This window comes from Phyllostomus hastatus, unplaced genomic scaffold, assembly GCF_019186645.2.
Source record: "Phyllostomus hastatus isolate PE091 unplaced genomic scaffold, TTU_PhHast_1.1 phas_scaffold_182, whole genome shotgun sequence".
Classification (NCBI taxonomy): Eukaryota; Metazoa; Chordata; class Mammalia; order Chiroptera; family Phyllostomidae; genus Phyllostomus; species Phyllostomus hastatus.
The window spans coordinates 18,200,225-18,222,256 of NW_025334013.1; the positions used below are offsets into that span (position 1 = coordinate 18,200,225).

The 22,032-nt window shown below is 52.8% G+C and overlaps 1 protein-coding gene across 2 annotated transcripts in view; it reads left to right on the forward strand.

The window, feature by feature from the left end:
• Positions 1-14,267, forward strand: part of OPRD1 (opioid receptor delta 1) — a 31,162-nt gene extending 16,895 nt beyond the window's left edge. The window contains exons 1-3 of one of the 2 annotated variants that reach the window (XM_045859356.1): positions 9,221-9,338; positions 10,876-11,225; positions 13,682-14,267. In XM_045859356.1, coding sequence (XP_045715312.1) covers positions 9,316-9,338; positions 10,876-11,225; positions 13,682-14,220 — 912 coding nt within the window. In that variant the 5' untranslated portion in view covers positions 9,221-9,315 and the 3' untranslated portion in view covers positions 14,221-14,267. Of the gene's footprint in view, positions 1-9,220; positions 9,339-10,875; positions 11,226-13,681 lie in introns of those variants that run through there. The other variant, XM_045859355.1, reaches the window with a different exon arrangement.
• The last annotated feature ends 7,765 nt before the right edge of the window (positions 14,268-22,032 follow it).

Here is a 22,032-nt window from a genome sequence, read left to right on the forward strand (position 1 = left end):
GAATAACAATTAGTTCAGTCACCAAAAATTATATTAATCTGTATCTATGGTTATCAAAAGGCGGCCACAGCTTACTCTTGGAAGAAGCAGGCTGTGTACCAGCATTAGAGCAAGATCCCGGGGACGTGAAACAGAGTGTGTGTGTGTGTGTGTGTGTGTGTGTGTGTGTGTGTGTGTGATCTGTAATGATGGTCTGCAATATTAGTGATTGTTTTTAAGCTTTCTTCATCAAATGTTTCTGTGTTGTTAGAACATTTTATAATGAGCAGCTGTTATTTTGAGATCTCAACAGCATTTGGGAATAAAATGAATTCTAAATACTCCAGCGATCCACGCTGTTCGGGACCGAATGAGTTTTGGTCTCGGCCGCAGCTGTGTGGTTTGACTGGGTTTCTCGGGTGTCCGTCCCAGGGCCGGTCGGACAGGGGGTTGGTGCTCTCACCTGGCTGCCGTTGCTGTTATTGTTTGGGTTTTTAGGTCTCTTCCCCCGACTTTGACCCACACAGGCTTTTGTGCATAAATGGGGAAAAAAATTCCCTTTAGTTTAGTTGAAAGCAAATGAGCTACTTTGGATAAATGATCTGACAATATTTCTCTCTGCGGCCGCAGAGCTGAGTCACTTCAGATGCAGGGCAGACGGGCTTGGGCCCAGATGTCCTTCAGGGGCCCTGGGTCGGTCCAGGCTGAGGAGAGGAGGGAGGGGGGTGAAGGAAGACAGAGAAGGGGCAGGGAGGGGGAGGGCTGTCCCAGTTTGAACTCTTCGCTCTGTGCCTTGCTACTGGCTTTTGTCCACAGGGAGTCCTCCAGAAGACACCGTGTCCCCTCAGTATAGCACGAAGGGGACACGGTGGCTGCCTGAAGGAAGTCCCAGTCTGGAGGAAGACTGACTCACTGACCTTCATTCATTCACCAAACGTGCCTGGAGCACCTGCTTGGTGAGAGGCACTGCTCTAAGTTCTAGGCGCAAAGTGGTGACCAAGACAAACACCATGCTTTCGGGGAGCTCACACTTTAACCGTCAGAGAGAGTATGTGAGGGGCACGCGGGGTGCTTTGGGTCCACAGGAGAGAAGCTGAAACCGAAGTCAAAGGAAGGCACTGGGGTTTCAGGGAAGAGCCCTGGGTCCGACTCTCTGCTCAGCCTCTTTCTGACTGCAGTCCTGGGCAAGTTCTGTGTAGATTGGGAATAATGCATACTGTCTGCCCTGCAGGGGGCTCTGGGAGTGTTGAATGATGCAGAACACTCCCCCAGTGCCTGGTACATAGTCAGCATCCAACCAGTGTTTATTATCTATTAAAGAACAAAAGAAACCCAGTGTAAGGAGTACATACAATCATGCCTGAGAACAGCTTGTACATAGTTGTTTATAAATACTGTTTGCGCCCTGGCTGGTATGTTTCAGTGGATCGAGTGCTGGCTTGTGAACCAAAGAGTCACCGGTTCTATTCCCAGTCAGGGCACATGCCTGGGTTGCGGGCCAGGTCTCCAATATGGGTTGTGCAAGAGGCAGCCACACATTGATGTTTCTTTCCCTCTCTATCCCCCTTCCTTCCCCTTTGTCTAAATAAATACATCTTTAAGAAAAACAAAGCCCCCTCGTGACCAGTGCTGCATTGACCTCTCCTCCTTGCCCCATCAGGCCCTGTCCTTGTGCCTGTGACATTGTTCTGAAGCGTGTGGGTCTGCCCCTCCCAACTCCACCTGGACTGTGAGCAGGTTGTCTCCAGGCCCCCGGACGCCGCAGGGGCGAGGATTGTGTGGAAACCAGATGAATGCTGTGGAGTCAGCCCACCTCTGGCCTCCGGATCGGGCTCCTCGCCATGGCCAGTGTTTGATAAGGCAGTGCAGGTGGCACGGGGGCTGGGGGACAGCGAGCAGCAAAGCACAGGCCCGAGGGGTTACAAGCGCAGAGCTAAGGTTGCTCCTGTCACTGTCACCTCCTAGCTGAGTGCCTTTGGGCGAGCCCTCTAACAGCTCCTCTGTAGAGTGAGGACGGTGTTAACACCCAGGGCTGCAGTGAGGATGCGGTGAAATCCTGCATTTGCTGCTTCTGGAGGAGTGCCTGGCACACGGAAGAACAGACACTCGGAGGACATTGCTGAAAGGAAACGAACAACCGACCGAAGCTGTCAGACCAGTCCCGCCGAGGCCTTGCACAGAGGAGGGAATGTGTTGGCTTTCTTCTGAGTGCAGGGCACTCTGACACCAGCCAGTCTAACTGACTGCCCCGGGGCGCCTGGGGGAGACAGTTCTGACAAGGAGCTTGCTTGTCATCCGGGAAGCCCAGCCCTTCAGAGCCTCGGGAGGGGGTGCGGGTTTAATGGGGCCCTGGCTGCGCTTCAGTCGCAGAGCATGCCCAATCTCCTTCAAACTGAAGGAGAATTAACGGAGGTGGTAACGATCTTCCCTGACAATGGGGCTGTGTGACAGAAGACGGGATGGGTTGAGAGCTCTGAAACTCAGTGCTTCGGATAAAGGCAGCCTTGCCCCAGACAGAGATGTTTGGGAGCAAGTTCTCTAGCAGCTGCATCATTCCAGGTGAGCTCTTGGGGATTTGGACTTAGAAAGAAAGCAAAGGGTTCCCCAATGCATCTCAGAGTCAACAGAGGTTCTGTCGGATCTTACTGTTCTCACCCCCAGGGTTGGGTCCAATGATGAGAACTGAACTGATGAGAAAAAAGCAGAAAAATATCAGAGGAAAAAGCAAACCGAAAGGGCTGCCAGTTCTGGTCTACACGCTGCCTAGTGAGCTAGACATGTTCACACATTTTGACCTCTAAAAAACATGATTTACATTGACATTATGAACACGAAAACAGGCTCAGAGAGGTGAAGTAATTTATCCAAAGTCACACAGCTACGTGTGTGGAGGAGCCAAGATCTGCATGGCTCTGAGGGGCCCTTCACCGCACTCTCCTGCTTAGAAAACAGACTGTGAAAGCTCTTGATCTTTCATGAACTTTTTTAAATTGTGATAAAATGCATATAACAGAACATGTACCATGTTAGTCAGTTTTTAAGCGTCCAGTCCAGCGACATGAAGTGCATTCCCATCGTCGTGCGGATGTCAGCCCTGTCCGCCTCCAGAACTCTCCTCACCCTCCCAAACCTAAACCCGCTCCTCGTGAACAAACGCCCCCCAGCTCCACCCCAGCCCCGGAAACCGCCGTTCGACTCTCTGCCTCTGTGAATCTGACCGCTCTGGGGACCTCCTGCAAGTGGAGCCATATGGTATTTGCCTTTTTGTGTCTTTGTGTTGGGCCTATTTCACTTGGCACAATGTCCTTAAGGTGCATCCATGTTGCAACATGTGTCAGAATCTCCCTCTTTTTTAAGGCTGAATAATATTCCACTGAGTGGATAGACCGCCTTCTGTTTACCCGCTCTCCCGTTCTTGGACGCTCGGACTGGCTGTTGTGAATAATGCTGCCGCGGACATGGGTGCACAGAGATCTGAGGTCCTACTTTGGTTGTTTCGGGCGGACACCCAGCAGTGGGATTGCGGGATCAGATGGTAATTCTGCTGTCAGTTTCTTGAGAAATCGCCACACTGTTCTCTGCAGCATCTGGACACTTGACATTCCCGTCAGCATTGCTCAGGGGTTTCCGCTCTTCCTCATCCTCTCCCGTGACAGTTATTTTCTGTTTTTATTTTTTTGCTAGTAGCCCTCCTGGTAGGCAGTATCTCATTGTGAGGCGGTATCTCATTGTGGTTCTGATTTGCATTTCCCTAATGATCCCTGATGTTGAGCATCTTTTTCATGTGCTTATCAGCCATTCGTATTTTTTTTAGAGAAATGTCTCCTCAGGTCCTTCGCTTGTTTTTAAAGTGTTGAGTTCTAGGAGTTCTTTGTGTGTTTTGGATATCAATCCCTTATCAGATCCGTGACTTGCGGGTATTTACCCCCATTCTGTGGTTGGCCCTTTCACTCTGTTAACAGTGCCCTTCGAGGCACAAAAATTTTTAATTCTGTTGTGATTCAGTTTGTCTCTTTTGTTTTTTGTTGCCTGCACTTTTGATGTCACATGCAAGTAATCGTGGCCAAATCCAGTGTCACGAGGCTTTTCCCCTGTTTTCTTCTGAGAGTTTTATAGTTTCAGCTCTTACATTTCAGTCTGCCATTCATCTTGAGTTAATTACTCAGTGTGGTATAAAGCAGGAGTCCAATGCCATACCTGCATACCTCAGTCTCTTGCCCACTCTTATTCTGCGCTCCATCCAGCCTCCGTACAGGAAGGAGTCAGAGTGGTCTTTTAAGAAACACACGTAGTGTCGCAGGTTCAATTCCCAGTCAGGGTACATGCCTGGGTTGCAGGCCATGACCCCCAGCAACCGCACATTGATGTTTCTCTCTCTCTCTCTATCTCCCTCCCTTCCCTCTCTAAAAATAAATAAATAAAGATCTTTAAAAAAATCAAAATGCATTTATTAAAAAAAAGAAAGAAACACATGTAAATCAGACCGTATCACACCACTGCTTCAAATCTCCAGTGACTTCCCCTTGCACTCAGAATGAAATCCAAACTTCTCGCTCAGGCCCAGAGGCTCTGCATGATTTGGCCCCTGCTGTATCTTCTGTTGTCTGGTTCTAACCCTGGTCCCTGTCTGGTTTGCTACCCTCTAAACACACTGGATTTTTGTCTATTCCTGCAGCTCATCAAGCTCTTTCCTGCCACAGGGTCTTTGTACATGTTCCTTCTGCCTGAAGCAGCCTACCCCTCTATCTTCACACGGCTGACTCCTCCTCGTTCTTTCCAACCTGGCAGGAATGTCATTTTGTCTTAGCTCGAACTGATATAATAAAATACCATAAACTGGGTGGTTTAAACAACGGCAATTTATTTTCTCATAGTTTTGGAGGCCACAGTCCAAGATCAAGGTGTCAGCACGGTCATTTCTGACGAGAGCTGTCTTCCTGGCTTGCGGATGGCCGCCATCTCGCTGTGTCCTCACGTGGCAAGGGGAGAGGGAGAGAAAGGGAGAAGGAGAGAGAGATGGAGTGATTACTGCAAAGTTATTACCAGATGTGTTGTCACTAGACTGTCTCAGTTCAATACTGGTTCTGCCACTTGCTGGTCATGTGACTTGGCCAAGTCCCTTTACCTCTTATGCCTCAGTTTGTGTTCCCTAAGACATGTCAACGCATATTTGGATGATGAAAAGCAATTGGAAGAGCAGTAACGGGCTGATCGGGGGTGAGGTGCGGGGCTGCACACAGCGGCAGGGGATTGATTGGCTGCAGAGGGAGCAGTGAGGCGCTTAGGCCTCCCGCTCTTGGACCCTGCACAGCCAAGTGCCTACCCCCCTCTGCAGGAGGTCAGGGTTTTCCCGAGACATTAACCTGGAGAAACTCGGATCTTGGGGCCCTCAGACACAGAAAGGGCCCGAATGTGATACCAAATGAAAAATGGAGGGATCCCCAGGTACCTTTTCTATCTCTGCCACCAGAATCCTGACAGCCAGATGGGAGATGGGAGGGTTGTTTTCTGAAGCCCCCAGAGAAGGGAACTGCAGACCCTGATATTTAGATGATGTTGCCCAGTGGAAAGCCAGGTCTTTGCTCAGTCCCCCTACAGTGCAGACCACCAGTTCAGAAGACCCCTGTATACACACACACACACACACACACACACACACACACACCCTGCCAATCGGCTATTGAGTGTGTCACTGGAAGACCCACCTGCAGTCACAGATCACCAGATATTTGAAGAACGTCTCCAGGACAGAAGAGAAACAGACAAACGCAAACACTGGAAGCAAAAAGACAATGCAGAGAGCAGAAGAAAATACAAAACCCCCAAACTATTATACCCTCAGAGAGGTAAGAGAAGACATCGTATCTGTGAAATAAGATGTTGTATAAAAAGCAATAAGAAGAAAGGGCACTGAGAAAATAAAACACAAGAGCCATTAACTTTTAAAGAGTCAATAAAAAGGGTAAGAGATAATGAAAAGGAAAGTCCTCAGAGGGTGTCCCAGAAAGACAAAGAGATGGAGAGAAGGTAAAATTAGAGGTCAGTCCAGGAGGCCCAATGTCTGCCTGATGGATTGTCCGGGACCCCAGACAACACAGAGCTGGGGTGTGACTACATAAACGACACGGGGACGTTTCGTAGTAGAGGACATGAATCTCCAGACTGAGGGGGCCCTATACAAATGAAAAAGAACCCAATGATGACCCGAAGGGACATCATCGCACATGTCAGAAAGCTAGGGATCAAGAGGCGATACTAAAAGTTTCGGGGGTGGGGAGGACAACTTACATATGAATCACCAGGAATCAGAATGGCTCAGATACCTCAGTGGCAACATGCAAGTCAGAAGATGAGGGAACCAGACCTTCAAAAATTCTGATGGAAAATTATTTCCAACCTGCTATTCCTTACACAGTCAAAGAAATCAGAAGTGAGGATAGAGGAAAGACAGTTTCAGACATGCAAGAGTAAACATTTTATTTTCTGTGTCCTTTCTCAGAAAGTGACTACAGGATGTGCTCCGCTAAAATGAGGGCATGCACCGAGAGAGGACAGACTCTCAAGCCATGAAACAGGGGCTGTGACACAGGAGGACAGGCGTACAGCTGCTCTAGACACCAGCCACGCCCCGTCCAAAAGGGGAGAAGGGAGGCTCCGGGAGGGGGGTCACTAGGAAAACAAAAGGAACTGGAAGATTATGTGACGGCATGGAAAAGCCTGGGTGTTTGAGGAAAGTTAACAATATGTACACAGCAAATGAAAAAAAAAAGGAGGCAGTTATTAATTCCAGGAAATGTGTACCAGAATATAAGTCTAATTATAGCATGCCATTTGGCTCAGCAGTAGACAATATGTAGAGTCATAAGGATGTAACCCACCCCCCATAAAGGGTATAAACCCTGATTATCACTTTAACTAGAAATTAAAGAATTGTGGTAAAAGTATATTGGGAGGATGGAGAAGGGGTGTGGAGTTGGGTAGTGGGGGAGAATGTGGGGACATTACTAGTGTTCAGTGATACCTGGTTGTCCCTGCCTCTGGGTACAGACAAGACGACTACTCAGCCCCTTGCTGCTGGTCGGGGCCACGTGACTAGTTCTCCGCATCAGCTGTGGGTGGAAGGGCTGTGTTGCAGCTCGACCGGAGCTTCGATGACCCTGCCACAGCCTCTTCTCCCTCAGGGTGATCGAGAAGGCCTGGGGCAGAGCCACAGGATTGCAGCAGGCTCCAACTGCCTCCTGGAGTTTAGTCCCTGAGGCACTGAATGGAGTCAACAAGGGTGAGAAAGAAACCTTTGTTGTATTAAACCATGAGATTTTGGGATCGTTACTGCTGCATAGTCTGGCTTAACTGAGTACAAACTTCAACAAATACTGTCTAAAATTGCTACATCAAGCAATGGCCAGTTAAGCCCTGACTGAGTGGTTCAGTGGGTTGGGCGTCATCCTGCAAAATGAAAGGCTGCCAGTTCAATTCCCGGTCAGGGCATGTGCCTGGGTTGTGGGCCAGCTTCTCAGTTGGGGGCGTGTGAGAGGCAACGGATCGATGTTTCTCTTCTTCTTCTTCTCTCTCCCTTCCCCCTCTAAAATAGATACATAAATAGCGAAGAAATAGCCATTTAAACATATTGTTTAGAGTTATGGAGATAATCTTTAGAAGAATAACTAAAAACATGAAAAGTGGTGGCCTCTGGGGAGCAGGACAGAGGAATGAAGAAGGGTGGGGCAGAGGGGCACCTATTGTGATTATAGTACTATGTGACTTTTTATGCTATGTACTGGTATTGCGTTGGCAGAAATAACGTTTTATAAAAAGCTATATGCATGTATGTGCTTTGGAAGGGTTCCCGCCAAACCATCACAGCGGCTGTCCCTGAGGAGGGAGGGTATGCGAGACCGAATGTCTGCGGAACCACAGATGTGGCTGGAAGGCACCGTGGGGAAGGAGCCCACGCAGATGGGGCGTCGGTCTGAGGAGTTTGGATTTGGTCCAGGTGGCCATGGGGAGCCACAGAAGGCTTGTAAGCAGGAGAGTGCCCTGAGGGAATCTGCCTTTTCTTGTGAGCACCCCAACTTATGGATGATGAATTGTGGGGTGGGGAGGATGCTGTGGCAGTCCCCGAGACAGCTGATGGGACCTGAGCTACACAGCAAATGGCTGTGGAAAGCTTGCTGTTTACCAGGGACTACCAGTAGGGCCAAAGACACAGCAGGGAACAAAATGGACAAAGTCCTGTCTTCGGGGAGTTTACATGAGTGAGAGAAGCAGGCGGAGGGAAAAGAAGATAAATATGAAGTCAGGCAGAAGTTCATGCTGTAAAGAAAACTGAGCCCTGGCTGGCGTGGCTCAGTGGATTGAGCGCCGGCCTGTGAACCGAAAGGTTGCCGGTTCAACTCCTGGTCAGGGGACATGCCTGGGTTGGGGGCCAGGCCCCCAGTTGGGGGTGTGTGGGAGGCAGTAGAGCAGTCATTTCTCTCCCTCTCTTTTCTCTCTCCCTTCCCCTCTCTTTAAAAATAAATAAACACAATCTTTTAAAAAAAAGTGTGAGGCAGTGTTAGAAGTTCGAGTGACGGGGAGTGGGGAGGGGTACCTTAGGCAGGGAGGTCAGGGCAGCCTCTCTGAGGAGGTGACATTTGAATAGAGTCCTGAGTTAAGCAAAGGAGCAAACCATACAAAATTGGGGGGCGGGATCAGGACCATCGGGAAGACAGAGCAGCAAGCAGCCCAGGAGCCCTGAGGTGGAAGTGGGCTGGTTGTGTCCAAGGAACCGGGGAGAGGCCAGGGGGTGGGGGACAGCCATCGGGGGAAGGTTCTGGTAGCTGAGGCCCTAGAGAGGGTCGGGGCCAGTTTGCAAAATGTGGAGAGAACTTTGGGAAGCCACTGGGGCCTTGAGGGCAGGTGAGAAGCATGATTTGTCTGAGGAGGCAGACAAGGCAGACAGGGCAGGGCTTGGCACCGGGTAGCTGTGGGGTGGGGGGCCGTGAGGAGGGGGCTCCTGGGGCTCTGGCTGGCCGTCGGCGTGGGGCTTCTCAGCCCTGCCTGGATCAACTACAGCAGCTTCATCACCCACTTCCCAGCATCCCAGCCCCCTCTGGGAATTGAAGGATCCTTCACAAATCAAAATAGCAGGCAAAGAACAGCCTCTAATTGTTCTGCGTAAAGAAGCAAAATTAGACGAGTCAGCTGTGGGGTTGAGCCTGCCTCCCACACAGCTGTGAACCCGTGCCCGCCCCGCTGAAGACAGACTTCCCGAGCAGTTCTGCTATCTCCGAGCAAAACTTTTTGTTTCTCCAGCCGCAGGGCAAATGACAGCTATTTTGAGAGGGAGTGGGACAGATGCTGGCCCTGGAGGACAATGAGTGAGTCAAAATCTTTTTTTTTTTTTTTTAACAAACAAATCGGTGACTTCATGAAGGAGCAGCCTTAGCTGATAGTTTGTTCAGTCATTCAAAACAGGTGAGAGCGCTCCTCCTGGGTGCCTGGGGCGCTGCCTGGTGTGTGGGGCTTGGGGGTCTTGTGGGTTGCTAGCCTAGATGGGTAGAGAGGAGAGAAAGCATTCAGTTTCTTGACTTGGCTTTGCCGCTGTAGCTGTGTGGCCTTGGCTCAGTTTTGCCATCTCTTCACGATATGGGCTTTAGGCTACACATAGTGCTTTTCAAGCTTCAGGGTCCATACGATTCACGTGCAGGGGGCAGTTCTTGTTAAAGATGATTTCCAGGGATTAAGATCTAGAAGGGCTGGGGTTAGGTCCAAGAATCTGCATTTCTTACGAGTTCTTCCAATGATTCTGAGGGCAGCCCGTGGACCACCCTTTCGTAAATCACTTCCCCTCAGCCTCTCCAGGCTCTTCTGCTCTGAACTTGGAGCAGCCGCTCATACAGCTCTTGTCTGGGTTTCTCCGATCCCTCCAGGCCAGTCCTCACCCCCTGCCGGCGTACCTGTGTGTTTCGGCAGTGATCAAACGGCACTGGGACTGTCTCAGTGTAGGCGGCCTCCCCCAGGCTACTGGGTGCCCAGCCCAGGCCCTGGTGCCGAAGGGGCCGTGACTCTGAGTGTCGGCCAGACAAGGGGCCATCTGTGGTGCAAGCAGCTGTGCGGCAGCCCAGAGCGTGGAGGGGCATGCAGAGTTTCAGGTGCAGGGCTTGGTTGAGGACATCTGGCTCGGACACCTGGGCACATGCTCTGACACGTCTGATACTGCCCTCTGCTCCCCTTCCCTACAGCTAGGCGAGTCCAGCTGCATGGGAGCAAGACAGTCTGGACGGGTCCGCAGGAAGGACTGGCAGTCCCGGTCTACCAGGGAGGACACCCCCGCGGTCTCAGGCCCCAGTCATGCCACTAGGCAGAGTCCCTCCCTCCCTCAAAGTTGCTCAATCACATCCCCAAAAGGCCAGGTCAGTGGCAGAGGGACAGGTCACTCTGGTCGAGCCCCCAGCTTCATTCTTTGTATATGAAAAATAAGAAAAGCTCTCATATACGAGCACTTACCATGCTTTGGGCCCTGGGCTAAGTGCTGTATCATTTCATTAAATTTCATAATGACCCAATGAAGCTGGGAAGAGTGTCTCCCTCTTTGTAAGGCTGTGAACACCAAGGCTTAGAGAGTTCAAGTTACTGGCCCAGAATCACTCAGCTATTTTCTTCTGGAGCTTAGCTTTCTTTTTAAAAGGTAAGGGTTTTCCCTAAAATACTCTCTGCTAAAGTTACCCCCAGCCAGAGAAATGCCCTTCTGTTATAGCGGAAAGGAATGCTGCTCAATCAGATAGCTCAGGGTTCCAGTCCCGTCTCTGCCCCTGACCTTTTCTGTGACCTTGGACCAGTCATTTCACCTCCCTGAATTTCACGTGAAACCGAAGTCTGTGCAATGGAACAGTTATACATGCGCTTCCTTTTAAGGTACACTAAGATGAAGACAGCCACCAACATCTACATCTTCAACCTGGCCTTGGCAGACGCACTGGCCACCAGCACGCTGCCCTTCCAGAGCGCCAAGTACCTGATGGAGACGTGGCCCTTTGGAGAGCTGCTCTGCAAGGCTGTGCTCTCCATTGACTACTACAATATGTTCACGAGCATCTTCACACTCACCATGATGAGTGTCGACCGCTACATTGCCGTCTGCCACCCTGTCAAGGCCCTGGACTTCCGCACACCCGCCAAGGCCAAGCTGATCAACATCTGCATCTGGGTCCTGGCCTCGGGCGTCGGTGTCCCCATCATGATCATGGCCGTGACCCGTCCCCGGGGTGAGTGACCACAGGAGGCAGCACACGGGCTTCTGTGGGTATGCAGGTCACTTACTAGGGTGGAGGTGTGGGTTGCTGATCGATGAAAGTGTGGGTGATTGGCCAAGGAGAGAATGGATAGTCAACCAATGGGAATGGGAATGGCTGGCCAGCAAAGAATGTGAATGATTGACTGTAGTGAGGATGAGTGACTGGTCTTGTGGGTTGCTGGCCAAAAGAAATTATGAATGGGATTATGGATGGCTGATCTATGAGCACATTGCCGCTGGCCAGAAGTGTGTGGATGACTGACCTGTAAGGAGATAGCTGGATGGCCAGTGGGGTGAGGGTGTAACTGATCAGTGAGCAGTGGAGGCCGCAAGATCTTTGGTCCTATCCCAACTCCCTTCCGCACCAATTTGAAATCATTGGCCCATGTGAACAAAGCAAGGCCTAGAGACTGGCCTTCAGAGAATTACAGATAGGTGCATTTCCTCAGAGTAAAATGGTAATTATTAGTACAGTAGCCAGCTATATCAGTTAGGGTAGCTGCTCAGTGGTTTAACACAGAAGAAGTTTATTTCTCACTCACATGACAGTTCAATATGGGCAAGAAGAGGAGGGTCTCTAAGCTACACGATCATTCAGGGACCCAGGCTCCACAGGATGGTTTTGGAATCTTCCACTGCTGGCATCTGGCCAACAGATGGATGTGGGGAGGGAACGATGAGAAAGCACAACCACTTTTCAATGTTATGGCCCATCTCTTCTTAGTGATAGCTGGTCACATGACCCCAGCTTGATGTAAAGCAGTGGGAAAAGCAGTTCAGCAGGGCACCAAAGCCGCTGGTCACTAACCTCTCTGAGCCACACTATATTGTCATGGGGCACGGAGAAAACTAAATGAGGCTGTATGTGTTAAATACCCAGGACAGGTCCTGACTCATGGCCAAGGCCCAGTAAATAGCAGCTACTAGAACGGTTAGGCCTGTGAGAGAGACAAGGCAGGGACTCCTACTTCCATTGGATTTTCAGGAAGCCGAGAACCGGAGAAGTCAGGGAGATGATTTACTCAGGGTCACGCAGCCAGACAGCTGCTGGAATTTGGCCTAGAGACCAAGGCTCCTGTCCCCATATCTGTTGCTCCTTCCGGCCCCTGCCGTGAAGGGTTGCAGATCATCAGTGCTGGCCTGGGAGAGGGGAACAGGCTTGGTGGGAGGCTTCTTGACCCCCGTTGATGCACAAGGGTAGAGGACTCACAAAGTCTCTGAGCTGTTGGTCTTGACTCAGCAGCCGGGCCCCATTCCTCATTGTCAGCCTTCAGTTTACAGGCCATTAGCTGCAGCCCTGCTGGGGGCTGGGCCAGATGGGCTAACTCACTCCACACACACACACCCACCCCACTTCCCCAGTGAGTGCCATCAGCACTTGTATGCCACTCGCTGTGTGACCTTGGACAAGTGCTGTTCTTTTGTGGGCCTGGTTCCACCATCTGTACAGTGAAGTCCTCGGCCTCTGCCATGTCTGTGGATCCTGACAGCCTGATGTCCCGGGCTCGCTGTCTGTGGTCCCCAGCCCCTCCTCACAACTCTCAGGCTCCAAGTCCACTGAGGAGCTCCTCAAACCCCAGAATTCCCAAAGACCAGGGGAGTTGCTCGGGCCAGCCCCAGCCCTGTGTCTGTACCTCACAGCATCCCGTGAGGTGCTCGCGCTGCCCCAGCCCACAGCCTAGGAACAGGGAGCTCGTTCCATCCTGGGAGCTGCTCTTATCTCGGGACGAGTCTGGCAGTCTGAAAGTCTTTGCTAAGAAGCTGAGATTTGCCGCCCCAGCCCTGCCCTCCGGACTCCCACATGTATCTGCCCTCCGCCCCGCGAATGCACCAAGAGCTCAAACCCCACTGTGCTGAAGGGTTTATGTGCCTTGGCCTGTTTAATCCTCACAACAACCCTGTGAGGCTTAGGTACTGTTATTAGTCCCACTTTGGGGAAGCTCTTGGAGTTTGAATAATTTGCCCAAGGCCACAAACCACACAGTTAGTTGGACCCAAGTCCTACTCTGATAGAGAACTCAGGCTCTCTGTCAGCAATATTGTGCTCACTGAAGCTACTTTGGAAATGGTGAGCTGTTCTGAGTTATCACAACGACTGGCATTTAGTGGTCTTGGGCTAAATTTTATCATTATTGTTGCCCATGGACTGGAGTCTTATGAAGGGAGGGACTGGGAGAGAATATAGGAATGCCTTCTATACTCGGGCTAATCCTACTGGGGTACTGAAGGATGAGTAGGAGTTCATCAAGTGCAGAAGAGAAGGACTTTCCAGAGAGAGGAATCACCTTGAGCAAAGGCCAGAAGGAGCAGTGGGACTTGCCCAAGTTGGAGGCGGGTAGGAGGGGGGGTGCGGTGAGCAGGCAGGCAGAGCCCCTTAGGCCCCCAAGCCCCTTACCCCCTCTGTCTTTCTTTGTTTCCTCGACCCAGACGGGGCAGTGGTGTGCATGCTCCAGTTCCCCAGCCCCAGCTGGTACTGGGACACGGTCACCAAGATCTGCGTGTTCCTCTTCGCCTTCGTGGTGCCCATCCTCATCATCACGGTGTGCTACGGCCTCATGCTGCTGCGCCTGCGCAGTGTGCGCCTGCTCTCAGGCTCCAAGGAGAAGGACCGCAGTCTGCGGCGCATCACGCGCATGGTGCTGGTGGTGGTGGGCGCCTTCGTGGTGTGCTGGGCGCCCATCCACATCTTCGTCATCGTCTGGACGCTGGTGGACATCAACCGCCGCGACCCGCTCGTGGTGGCCGCGCTGCACCTGTGCATCGCGCTCGGCTATGCCAACAGCAGTCTCAACCCCCTGCTCTACGCCTTCCTCGACGAGAACTTCAAGCGCTGCTTCCGCCAGCTCTGCCGCTCGCCCTGCGGCCGCCCCGAGCCCGGCAGCTTCAGCCGCGCCCGCGAGGCGACGGTCCGCGAACGGGTCACCGCCTGCACCCCGTCCGAAGGTCCTGGCGGCGCTGCCGCCTGACCAGGCTCTGCCGGCCCACTGCGCACCCCTCCGGAGCGACCTGGCGGGCACACGGAGTTCTAATGGGGGCGGGGGCCGTGACGCGTAGTGGGGCAAAAGGAAGGGGGCATAAGGGACCCTCTATTTTGGAAAACGTAGTTGGGCTTGAGATCAGGCGCGGGTCCAAGAGATGGGGCCCCAGCTGTGGGTGCACCTCTGGGGCGGGGCAGAGGGCAAGACGGTGGGGCGGTGCCTTCGGCCGGAGTGCGGAGTGCGTGGTCAAGGGCTCTGGGTTGGGGGGAGGGAGGAGGAGCTAGCGGCTCCCAGGGAATAGGACCAGTGAGTGGCTCTAGGACTGGTCGGATAGACAGGGCCTCTACAGTGGGGCAGGGGCTCGACCTCGGGACAGCGTCAAGTTCGAACCCTGAGCCGGTCGTGTCAGTGGAGATACCTACCGACTGAGGCCTGAATATTCCAGGCCCAGGACCCGGCGGGGCGGGGGGGGGGCGGGCTGGGGGGTGGGGATGGGGGACAGTGGAGGGGAAGGTGGCTTGAGAACTGAGCTGTAAGATTGGGTCTCTGTGTAGTGAGTGAGGAGGGGCCTCTTCTCGGGCAAGTCGCAAGGGCTGGACAGTGAGACGTGGCTACTGCTCAAGATTGGGCCCCAGAGGTAGGTAGGGCCCGTGTGCAGGGGATAGCGGCCTCAACTTTGGGATAGAGTCCCAGCCCTGAGCTCTAGCAGGAGGTGGGGCTCAAGGCCGGGCTTGCCGAGGTCCAGGTCCAACTTGCCATCTTTATAAATAAAAAGAAAATAAAATATAGAGAGACATATATATACATACATACCTTTTCACTCCTTGACAGTCATGTGCCCTCCGCAGCGAAGCAGTGTCCCCAGCACTGTATCTCAGTGGGGTTGGGACAGGACACTGGGGCAGGCAGGTGGCTCCAGGACAGGACAGCAGAACAGGTTGCAGTTGGGGTAGACTCCTCAGTTGTGAGTCCCAAACGGGGTCTCAAAAGACCTAAGAAGGTCTGGGGGCTTCCGTTCCCAAATCGAACTGCAGGTCGGCCTCTGTGCCAAGAGGTGATGGTGGGTGGGCTGAGGCAGGAGGTGTGTGAGTGTGTGTGGGGGGGGGGGGGCGGGGTCGGTTGTGCTTTGAGGTTAGATCCCGAAGCCAGAGGGCAGAAGCTTTTTTTGACGGTAGAGGGGGTGTCTCTAGGACCCTGGCTTTTCTGGTGCGGGTGCTGGAGGACAGAGGACCATGGGTTAGAGTGCAGTGCAGGGTAAGTGCCTCTGAGACTTGGGGCGGGGGCGCGTCTGTTTGAAGCACCAGGGCAGGCTTTCTGAGAGGAACCTCTGAGAAATCCTCCTTCCCTTCACCCAACATCTGGCTGCGTGTACTGTGCCCAGTTCCCAGTGAGCTGGACCTGCCCACGCAGGGACCTGGCTCTGGAGGGACTGTTGGGGGCTGGGAGGGGAGAAAGCTTCTGTAGCTGTAATGCTAACGTCAGTGCATATCCCCCTTTTCCCTGCACCTGCTCTAGCTGTCCCCTTCAAACTGCTGGGGAGGGGAGGTCCACCCAGAGCTAGGCAGAGAAGTATTTCTTCTCATTAGCTTGTCATTTTATGCAGGCAAGCCCAGACCTTTGCTCCCCCAATGCCAGGGCCTGCCCTTGTCCCCTGTGTGTCCCCTTGTTTCATCTCTCACCCACCTCCCTCCTCACCACAGACGCAGCCTGTCTTACAGCCTGATTCCCTATTGAAGCAGTGTTCTGACATCCCTGTGAAAACAAATTTAATCTTCCCTTTTCGGGACAGATGGAAAGAAATTGACGTCTTTGTCTGAAGCAAAATGAAAAAGAAAAAGAAACAATGTGCCTCTTCTTCCTCTGACAGTCGTTTCCTGGGAACAAAAGCCTTTCCTCTCCCTGGGAGGCTGTCGCTCCAGCAGGGGCTGAGAGGGGTGGAGGCTTAGGCACCGAGATGGGCTTTGGGCGCGTTAGGGGTGGGGATGCCCTCTCTTAGTGGGCAAAGCAAAGTCCCCCTCTCAGGGTGAGGCCCCTGGAAGCTGTGGACCTGGGAATTTTCTTCCTCTAGGAAAGGCCCCCCTAGTGGCCTGGGAAGACGTAGGGTTGTGCCCAGCACCCAGATGCAGCCTGCTGGAGCCCCAGTGCACCTAGATCGCCTTCCCCACCCAAATGGAGCCTGTGACCATAGAGACCTCTGTGTCTGAACAGGGGTGGGCATCAGCAAGGTGGGACACTCCTGTGCACTCCTCATCACTTGGGACCCCTTCTGCAGATGCCTTGGGGAGATGTCAGAGGAAGCAGACAGTCCAGGAATCAAGGAAGGCTCCTGAAGGAGGTGACATTGGAACCAGGTCTATTTATTTTCCTTACAAGAACTGTGCCCCCTTCAACCCCTCCTAGAGCCGGCCTATCTCCAGGCTGCTCCAGGTCCTCTTGCTGCCATGCTCTGCGGCTTTAACGGACTGGCTTCCTTTTACCCCTTCTCATACATGAATTTGTCCTGGGGTCAGCAGGGGCTGGGTCCAGACCACATGCCTTTAAGGTAAAACAAATTTTTGAAAGAAGATTTTACTTATTTATTTTTAGAGAAAGGGGAAGGGAAAAAGAAAGGGAGGGAGAGAAACATCAATATGTGGTTGCCTCTCATGAACCCTCCACTGGGGACCTGGCCTGCAACCCAGACATGTGCCTTGACTGGGAATTGAACCAGGAACCTTTTGGTTTGTAGGCCTGCGCTCAATACACTGAGCTACACCAGCCAGGGCTAAGGTAAAGCAAGTTTGTATTGGAATCTACTTTACGCCACGCTGTGTGCATGCTGGCCACTGGGACTTGGAAGTGAGTCAGGGACAGCCCTGCCCTCAGAATGCTGGAGCCCGTTCTCGGAGACAAAGCATGAACAGAGCATTGCGTCTCCCCGTGATGTGTGCAGTGACGAGGAGCCCAGGGAGGGTGTCACAGGGAAGTGCCTTTTCCAGCTTTTTACTGAAGCATTTGTGGCAATTCTGGAAGAGGTGGAAAGGGTCAGGGGGCCTTAATGGATGATTAGGAGTTGGCCGCCAAAAAGAGGGAACGGCGTGTGCAAAAGCAGGGAAATGTGCAAGCGTTTGGCAAACCTGAGAAGTCGTGTGCAGCTGGAGTGCGGGACTTAGCGCTTCTGATGACATTCCTGGGGGGACATGGTGCAGGGGGGAGCGGGGGTGAAGGTAGCACTTTTACCCTTATTTTGGACAAGAAGTCAGGCTCAGAAAGGTCCAGCCACTCACTCCTAAGTCACAACTTATTCATGGTGGCAGAACTCGGGGCCGTGGGACGCCAGGACCCCGGTTTCCAGGAACTCAGTGACGAACACCAGGTCCCGGGGACGTGGGAGAGCTGGGGCAGCTGGAGCCCTGGGATGCAGCTTCTGGAGACTTGCAACCAAATGGAAAAACCTGAAGGAAAAGGGAAATTTTCCAGGAACTTCTGTTCCTCCTGGCACTCTCTAACTCTCCACATTTTAAAATGTGCTGCACACGATGCGCTTTAGCTCTCCAGATGGACAGTGTAGTCCAGAGCAGCGAGCGGTGTCAGACTCATTGTCACCGGGGGCCACATCAGCCTCTTGGTTGCCTTCAAAGGGCCGGATGTCACTGTAGGACTGCATGCATGTAACTCCTCCTTAAGAGTTAAGCGAGAGCTCGGCGCTGCCGCCGGGTAGAGACAAGGTGCCGGGCGGGATACAACAAGGTGGAGGCTGGATTTGGCCCGCGGGCCTTGTGTTTGCCACCTGTGCTCCAGGGCATCACAGGGCTCTCAGACCTAGAGTAGGTCTGATTTCCTTCAAAATTTCCACTTCTCTCTCTTCGGAAGGTGGGAGGGAAGGAAGTTTTGGCCTCTGGTTTCAAGATATCCTACCATTTCATATTTCTTGTAATAGAAATAGTGGTGGAGGCTAGAGTCAGATCTTGGCTTTTCCTTTCTGTACCTTGGTTTCCTCATCTGTAGAATGAACTCCCGCCCTAGCCAGTTGGTTGGAATGTTGTCCCATAGCCGAAAGTTTACGGGTTTGATTCCTGGTCAGGGTATATACCTGAGTTGTGGTTTCGATACCCAGTCTGGTCGCATACAGTGGCTAGTCCCAGCACTTGTGGGAGGCAGCCAGTTGATTCTTCTCTCTCACATTGATGTTTATTTCTCTCTCTCTCTCTCTCTCAAAGCAATGAAAAAATGTCCTTGGTGAGGATAAAAAAAATTTAGAAGGAACTTCCTTCATGGGACTGTGAGGATTTGCTGAGTTAATGCACAGCCAATCCTCCCTTGACGTTATCTTCCTTGGACAGTGCAACTTTAAGTGGCACGATGTATATATAACGAAGGCACTTTACGCAGGCCAATTGACGTAAGCAAGAGTTAAGTTCCTGCGGGGTATTTCTAGCCACAAAAGCATCACACAGCTTCTAAATAGAGACCCAGCATGCTTCTAATATTAAACACTGGAATCAATGTGAGCTAACAAACATTTAAGAAAGAGTAATAATACCAAGTAAGATAATTATTTTCCAACTCGCTTATTCCAGTTCAGGGTCGCAGGTGCCCAGAGCCTCTCCAGGCAGCTCGGGGAGCAAGGTGGGACCCACTCTGAACAGGATGTTCTTCTATCACAGGTCATATACCAACACACACACACACACACACACACACACACACACACTCACTCAGGCCGAGACAATGGAGATACGCCAGTTCACCTCACACGCTCATCTTTGGGATGTGGGAGGAAGTCAGAGTACCCAGAAAAAACCACACAGACGTGGGAGAATGTGCAAACCCCACACAGACAGTGGCCCCAGCTGCAGATCCTTTTCTTCCTTATCAACGTAATGAAACAATGTTGAACGCAACAGCGTTATTCAGGGACCTGCTGTATAGGGCCCTGCTCATAACTAAGCTCTTAGCATGTGGTAAGTCGCTGTTACTATTTAACAGTGGGGCTGCAGTGCAAGGTCGGAGCAAGGAAAGTAGCTGAGCTTCCAGGGGTAGTCATGAGAGAGGAGAGGCTGAGCACCCAGCTTGGGGATCCCTCTACGCCCAGGAGCCACTCTGGAGAGTGAGAAGTTGCCAGGAAGCTGGAGGAGGATGGGGAGATGTGCTGCCATGGAAACTGGAGGAGGAGGGCGTACCCAGGGGGAGGGAGTGAAGGAGACTGTCAAACGTCATATAAGAAAGGTTGGGGGTGAGCGGGGCGGGAGGGTGATGCGAGTCAACCAGAGTCCTCAAGGTCAGTCTCCTGCAAGGCCTGGGCAGCCCCACATCTGCATTCAAGGCTCAGCCCTGAAGCTAACTGGCTGTGTGACCTAGGCAAGGGATGTGCCCTCTCTGGGCTTCTGTGTCTTCCTAGGTCCAAGGAATGGGTCAGTCTCTAAAAAGATGTTCAGTCTCATAGTGTCCTGATTTTGCTGGATTCTTGGCCACTTGCTGGCAGTGTGATCTTAGGAGAGTCAGTTTACTGCTAAGATCCCCCTCTGAGGACTAGGGATCATACAAGTGAGGTGCTGACCAGAGAGCCTGGCACAGAGCAGACCCCAAGACAGGGGTATTCTGTCACCATGGGGGGGCGGTGCCAGAGGCAGCGATCTGAGGAGGTTTGCCTGGGTTGGAATTTAAAATGATCTTCAAGGTGAAAAGGGGCCACCAGCGTCCTGAGAGAATTTGGAGGAGCCACAGACGAGGGTGGGCACCTGGGAGATCTCGCACCAGAGATCTGCCCTCTCTGTTTGCCGCGGCAGCTCCCTAGCCAAGGGCCTGGCCTCTGACCGCCTTCCCTGCCTGGCAACCACGAACCAGCTCCAGAAGCATGAAAGCCCCTAGGAAGTGAGGCCCCTGGGTGGTGGTCCCGCACTCACACACAGAACACAGACACATACCTCTCTCTCGTCATGGATTTACTCATTATTATTTATTCCTTTCTTCCATTTTGGGGCAGTGAGCACATAGTTCTGGGAGCCGGGGGTGGTAATGGGAGGGAGTCGGCCCTGGGCCCTCCACTCCAAGCTGGCAGATGTTAGAAGACGGACGACAAGGACAGCTGGCCGTGTGGTTCTGGCTGCGGGCAGCTTGGGGATGCAAATGGGGCCAGTGGGGGCCTTCAAGAGGGACCTCCTGCTGGAGCAGGGGCTGGGGGGGTTGCCTGGTGCTAGCTCCGTCATCTCCAGCGGCCATGAGCCCCCGCCGGGGCCCTGCTCTTCCCAGAGTGCAGAGCGCTGCTGCGCAGCCACCTCAGTGAGAAGGAGACCCGTGTGGCTGATCACGACAGGGAACACATAGCACGCAGTGCTCATCATTGCTCTAGCCACTTTACGTGGGGTAACTTATTTAATCTTCACAGTTGACTGTAAGGGAGGAACTCTTACCCCGATTTCACAGATGAGGAAACTGAGGCCCAAAGGGGGGAGTGACGTGTCCAAGGCCACTTGGCCTATAGGTAGCTAGGCCAGTGAGGACGCCGCCTTGGGCCTGCCAAGTCCTCATCCTCTGCTTTCCTCCTGCTGTGTCCCAGGAGGGAACTCGGTGACAGCTCAGAGGACACCGGAGAGACCTTGTGTCCAGCTCACAGGCATGAGCTGAGCCTTCTCAGTGCCAGGTTCTGTGTCTCGTCACCTGGGCAGCAGAGCCACGTGCCGGCTGCCCGAGAAACCGCCCTTCCACGGCTCCTGGCCTCAGGAGACCTGCCCGTTCTCTCGTGTTGTGACTGCCCGCCACGACTTTGGGCACGCCACTTCACTCTGAGGCCACTTCCTCGCCCGTGGTGACAACTCGCACCTGGTAGGAAGTAGTGAAGATTAAGAAAGAGGCTGTGAGTGAAGGGCCTTGTCTGTTTTCGGTCAAGAAAGAGTTCCCGGCCAGTGGCACTGCACCCGGTCGTCGTCCACCCAGCAGATGGACGAAGTGCCCAGGGCATAGCAGGTGCTCAACGCGTGGAGCTATTTAATATTGTGCAGTTTAATATTTTACATTATGCTTCAGGTCACACACGCTCCGAGCCAGGTCTCTCAATGCCGTAGGTCAGGAGCAAAGGACTTCCTCTTTTAACCATCTCCTCGAGCTCCAGAGGATGGACAGAATGCAACAGAGAAGAAATCTTTGAGAGACTCTCTTCTCTCCAAGTACCTTGTACATGGCTGCGCCCTTGTGTCCTCACCGGCGCTGCCCTCCCAGGGACCCAAGAGGTGGGCACAGCCTGGGAGGGCAGAAAGGTCCCTGGGTGGTGCTGGCCTGGACCTTGTGGCCTGAATGCTTGAGTCATGGAAATGGAGTCCCTGGGGGGTATCAGTGCAGGTGACATCCATCTGATGGGGCTTATCTTCTAGAATCTTCTCTTGGTGTGAGTCCCAAGCCAGGAGACGGGGAATATGGGTTTGACACTCTGTCCTCCACTTCCTTGCTGTGTGACTTTGGGCAGGTCTCCGTCCCTCTCTGGGCTTCTACACAGTGGAGGGATAGAGGTAGCAGTTGATGGGTTCTGGGGGTTCTACCATCCTGGGAGAGAACAAGGGCGTTTCCTTCTTGTTCCTTGACCCCAGAAACATTCACCTACCGGTAAAATCCCCTGGGCATCTGCCCGGAGGCAGGAACAAGGATGCCTGGGGGTCCGGCGTTTGTACTGGAGCTGCTTCACTTTGGGATGCGGGAAGCGGCCAATCCCAGGTCCCATCTCGGTACCAAGGATCCACCCTTCTGTTTCCCCAATAAAGTGAGCTCTGTTCCCGGTGTCCGCATCTCTGGCTGTTTCTTTTGCTCACCTTCTGGGACTCCTTGTGC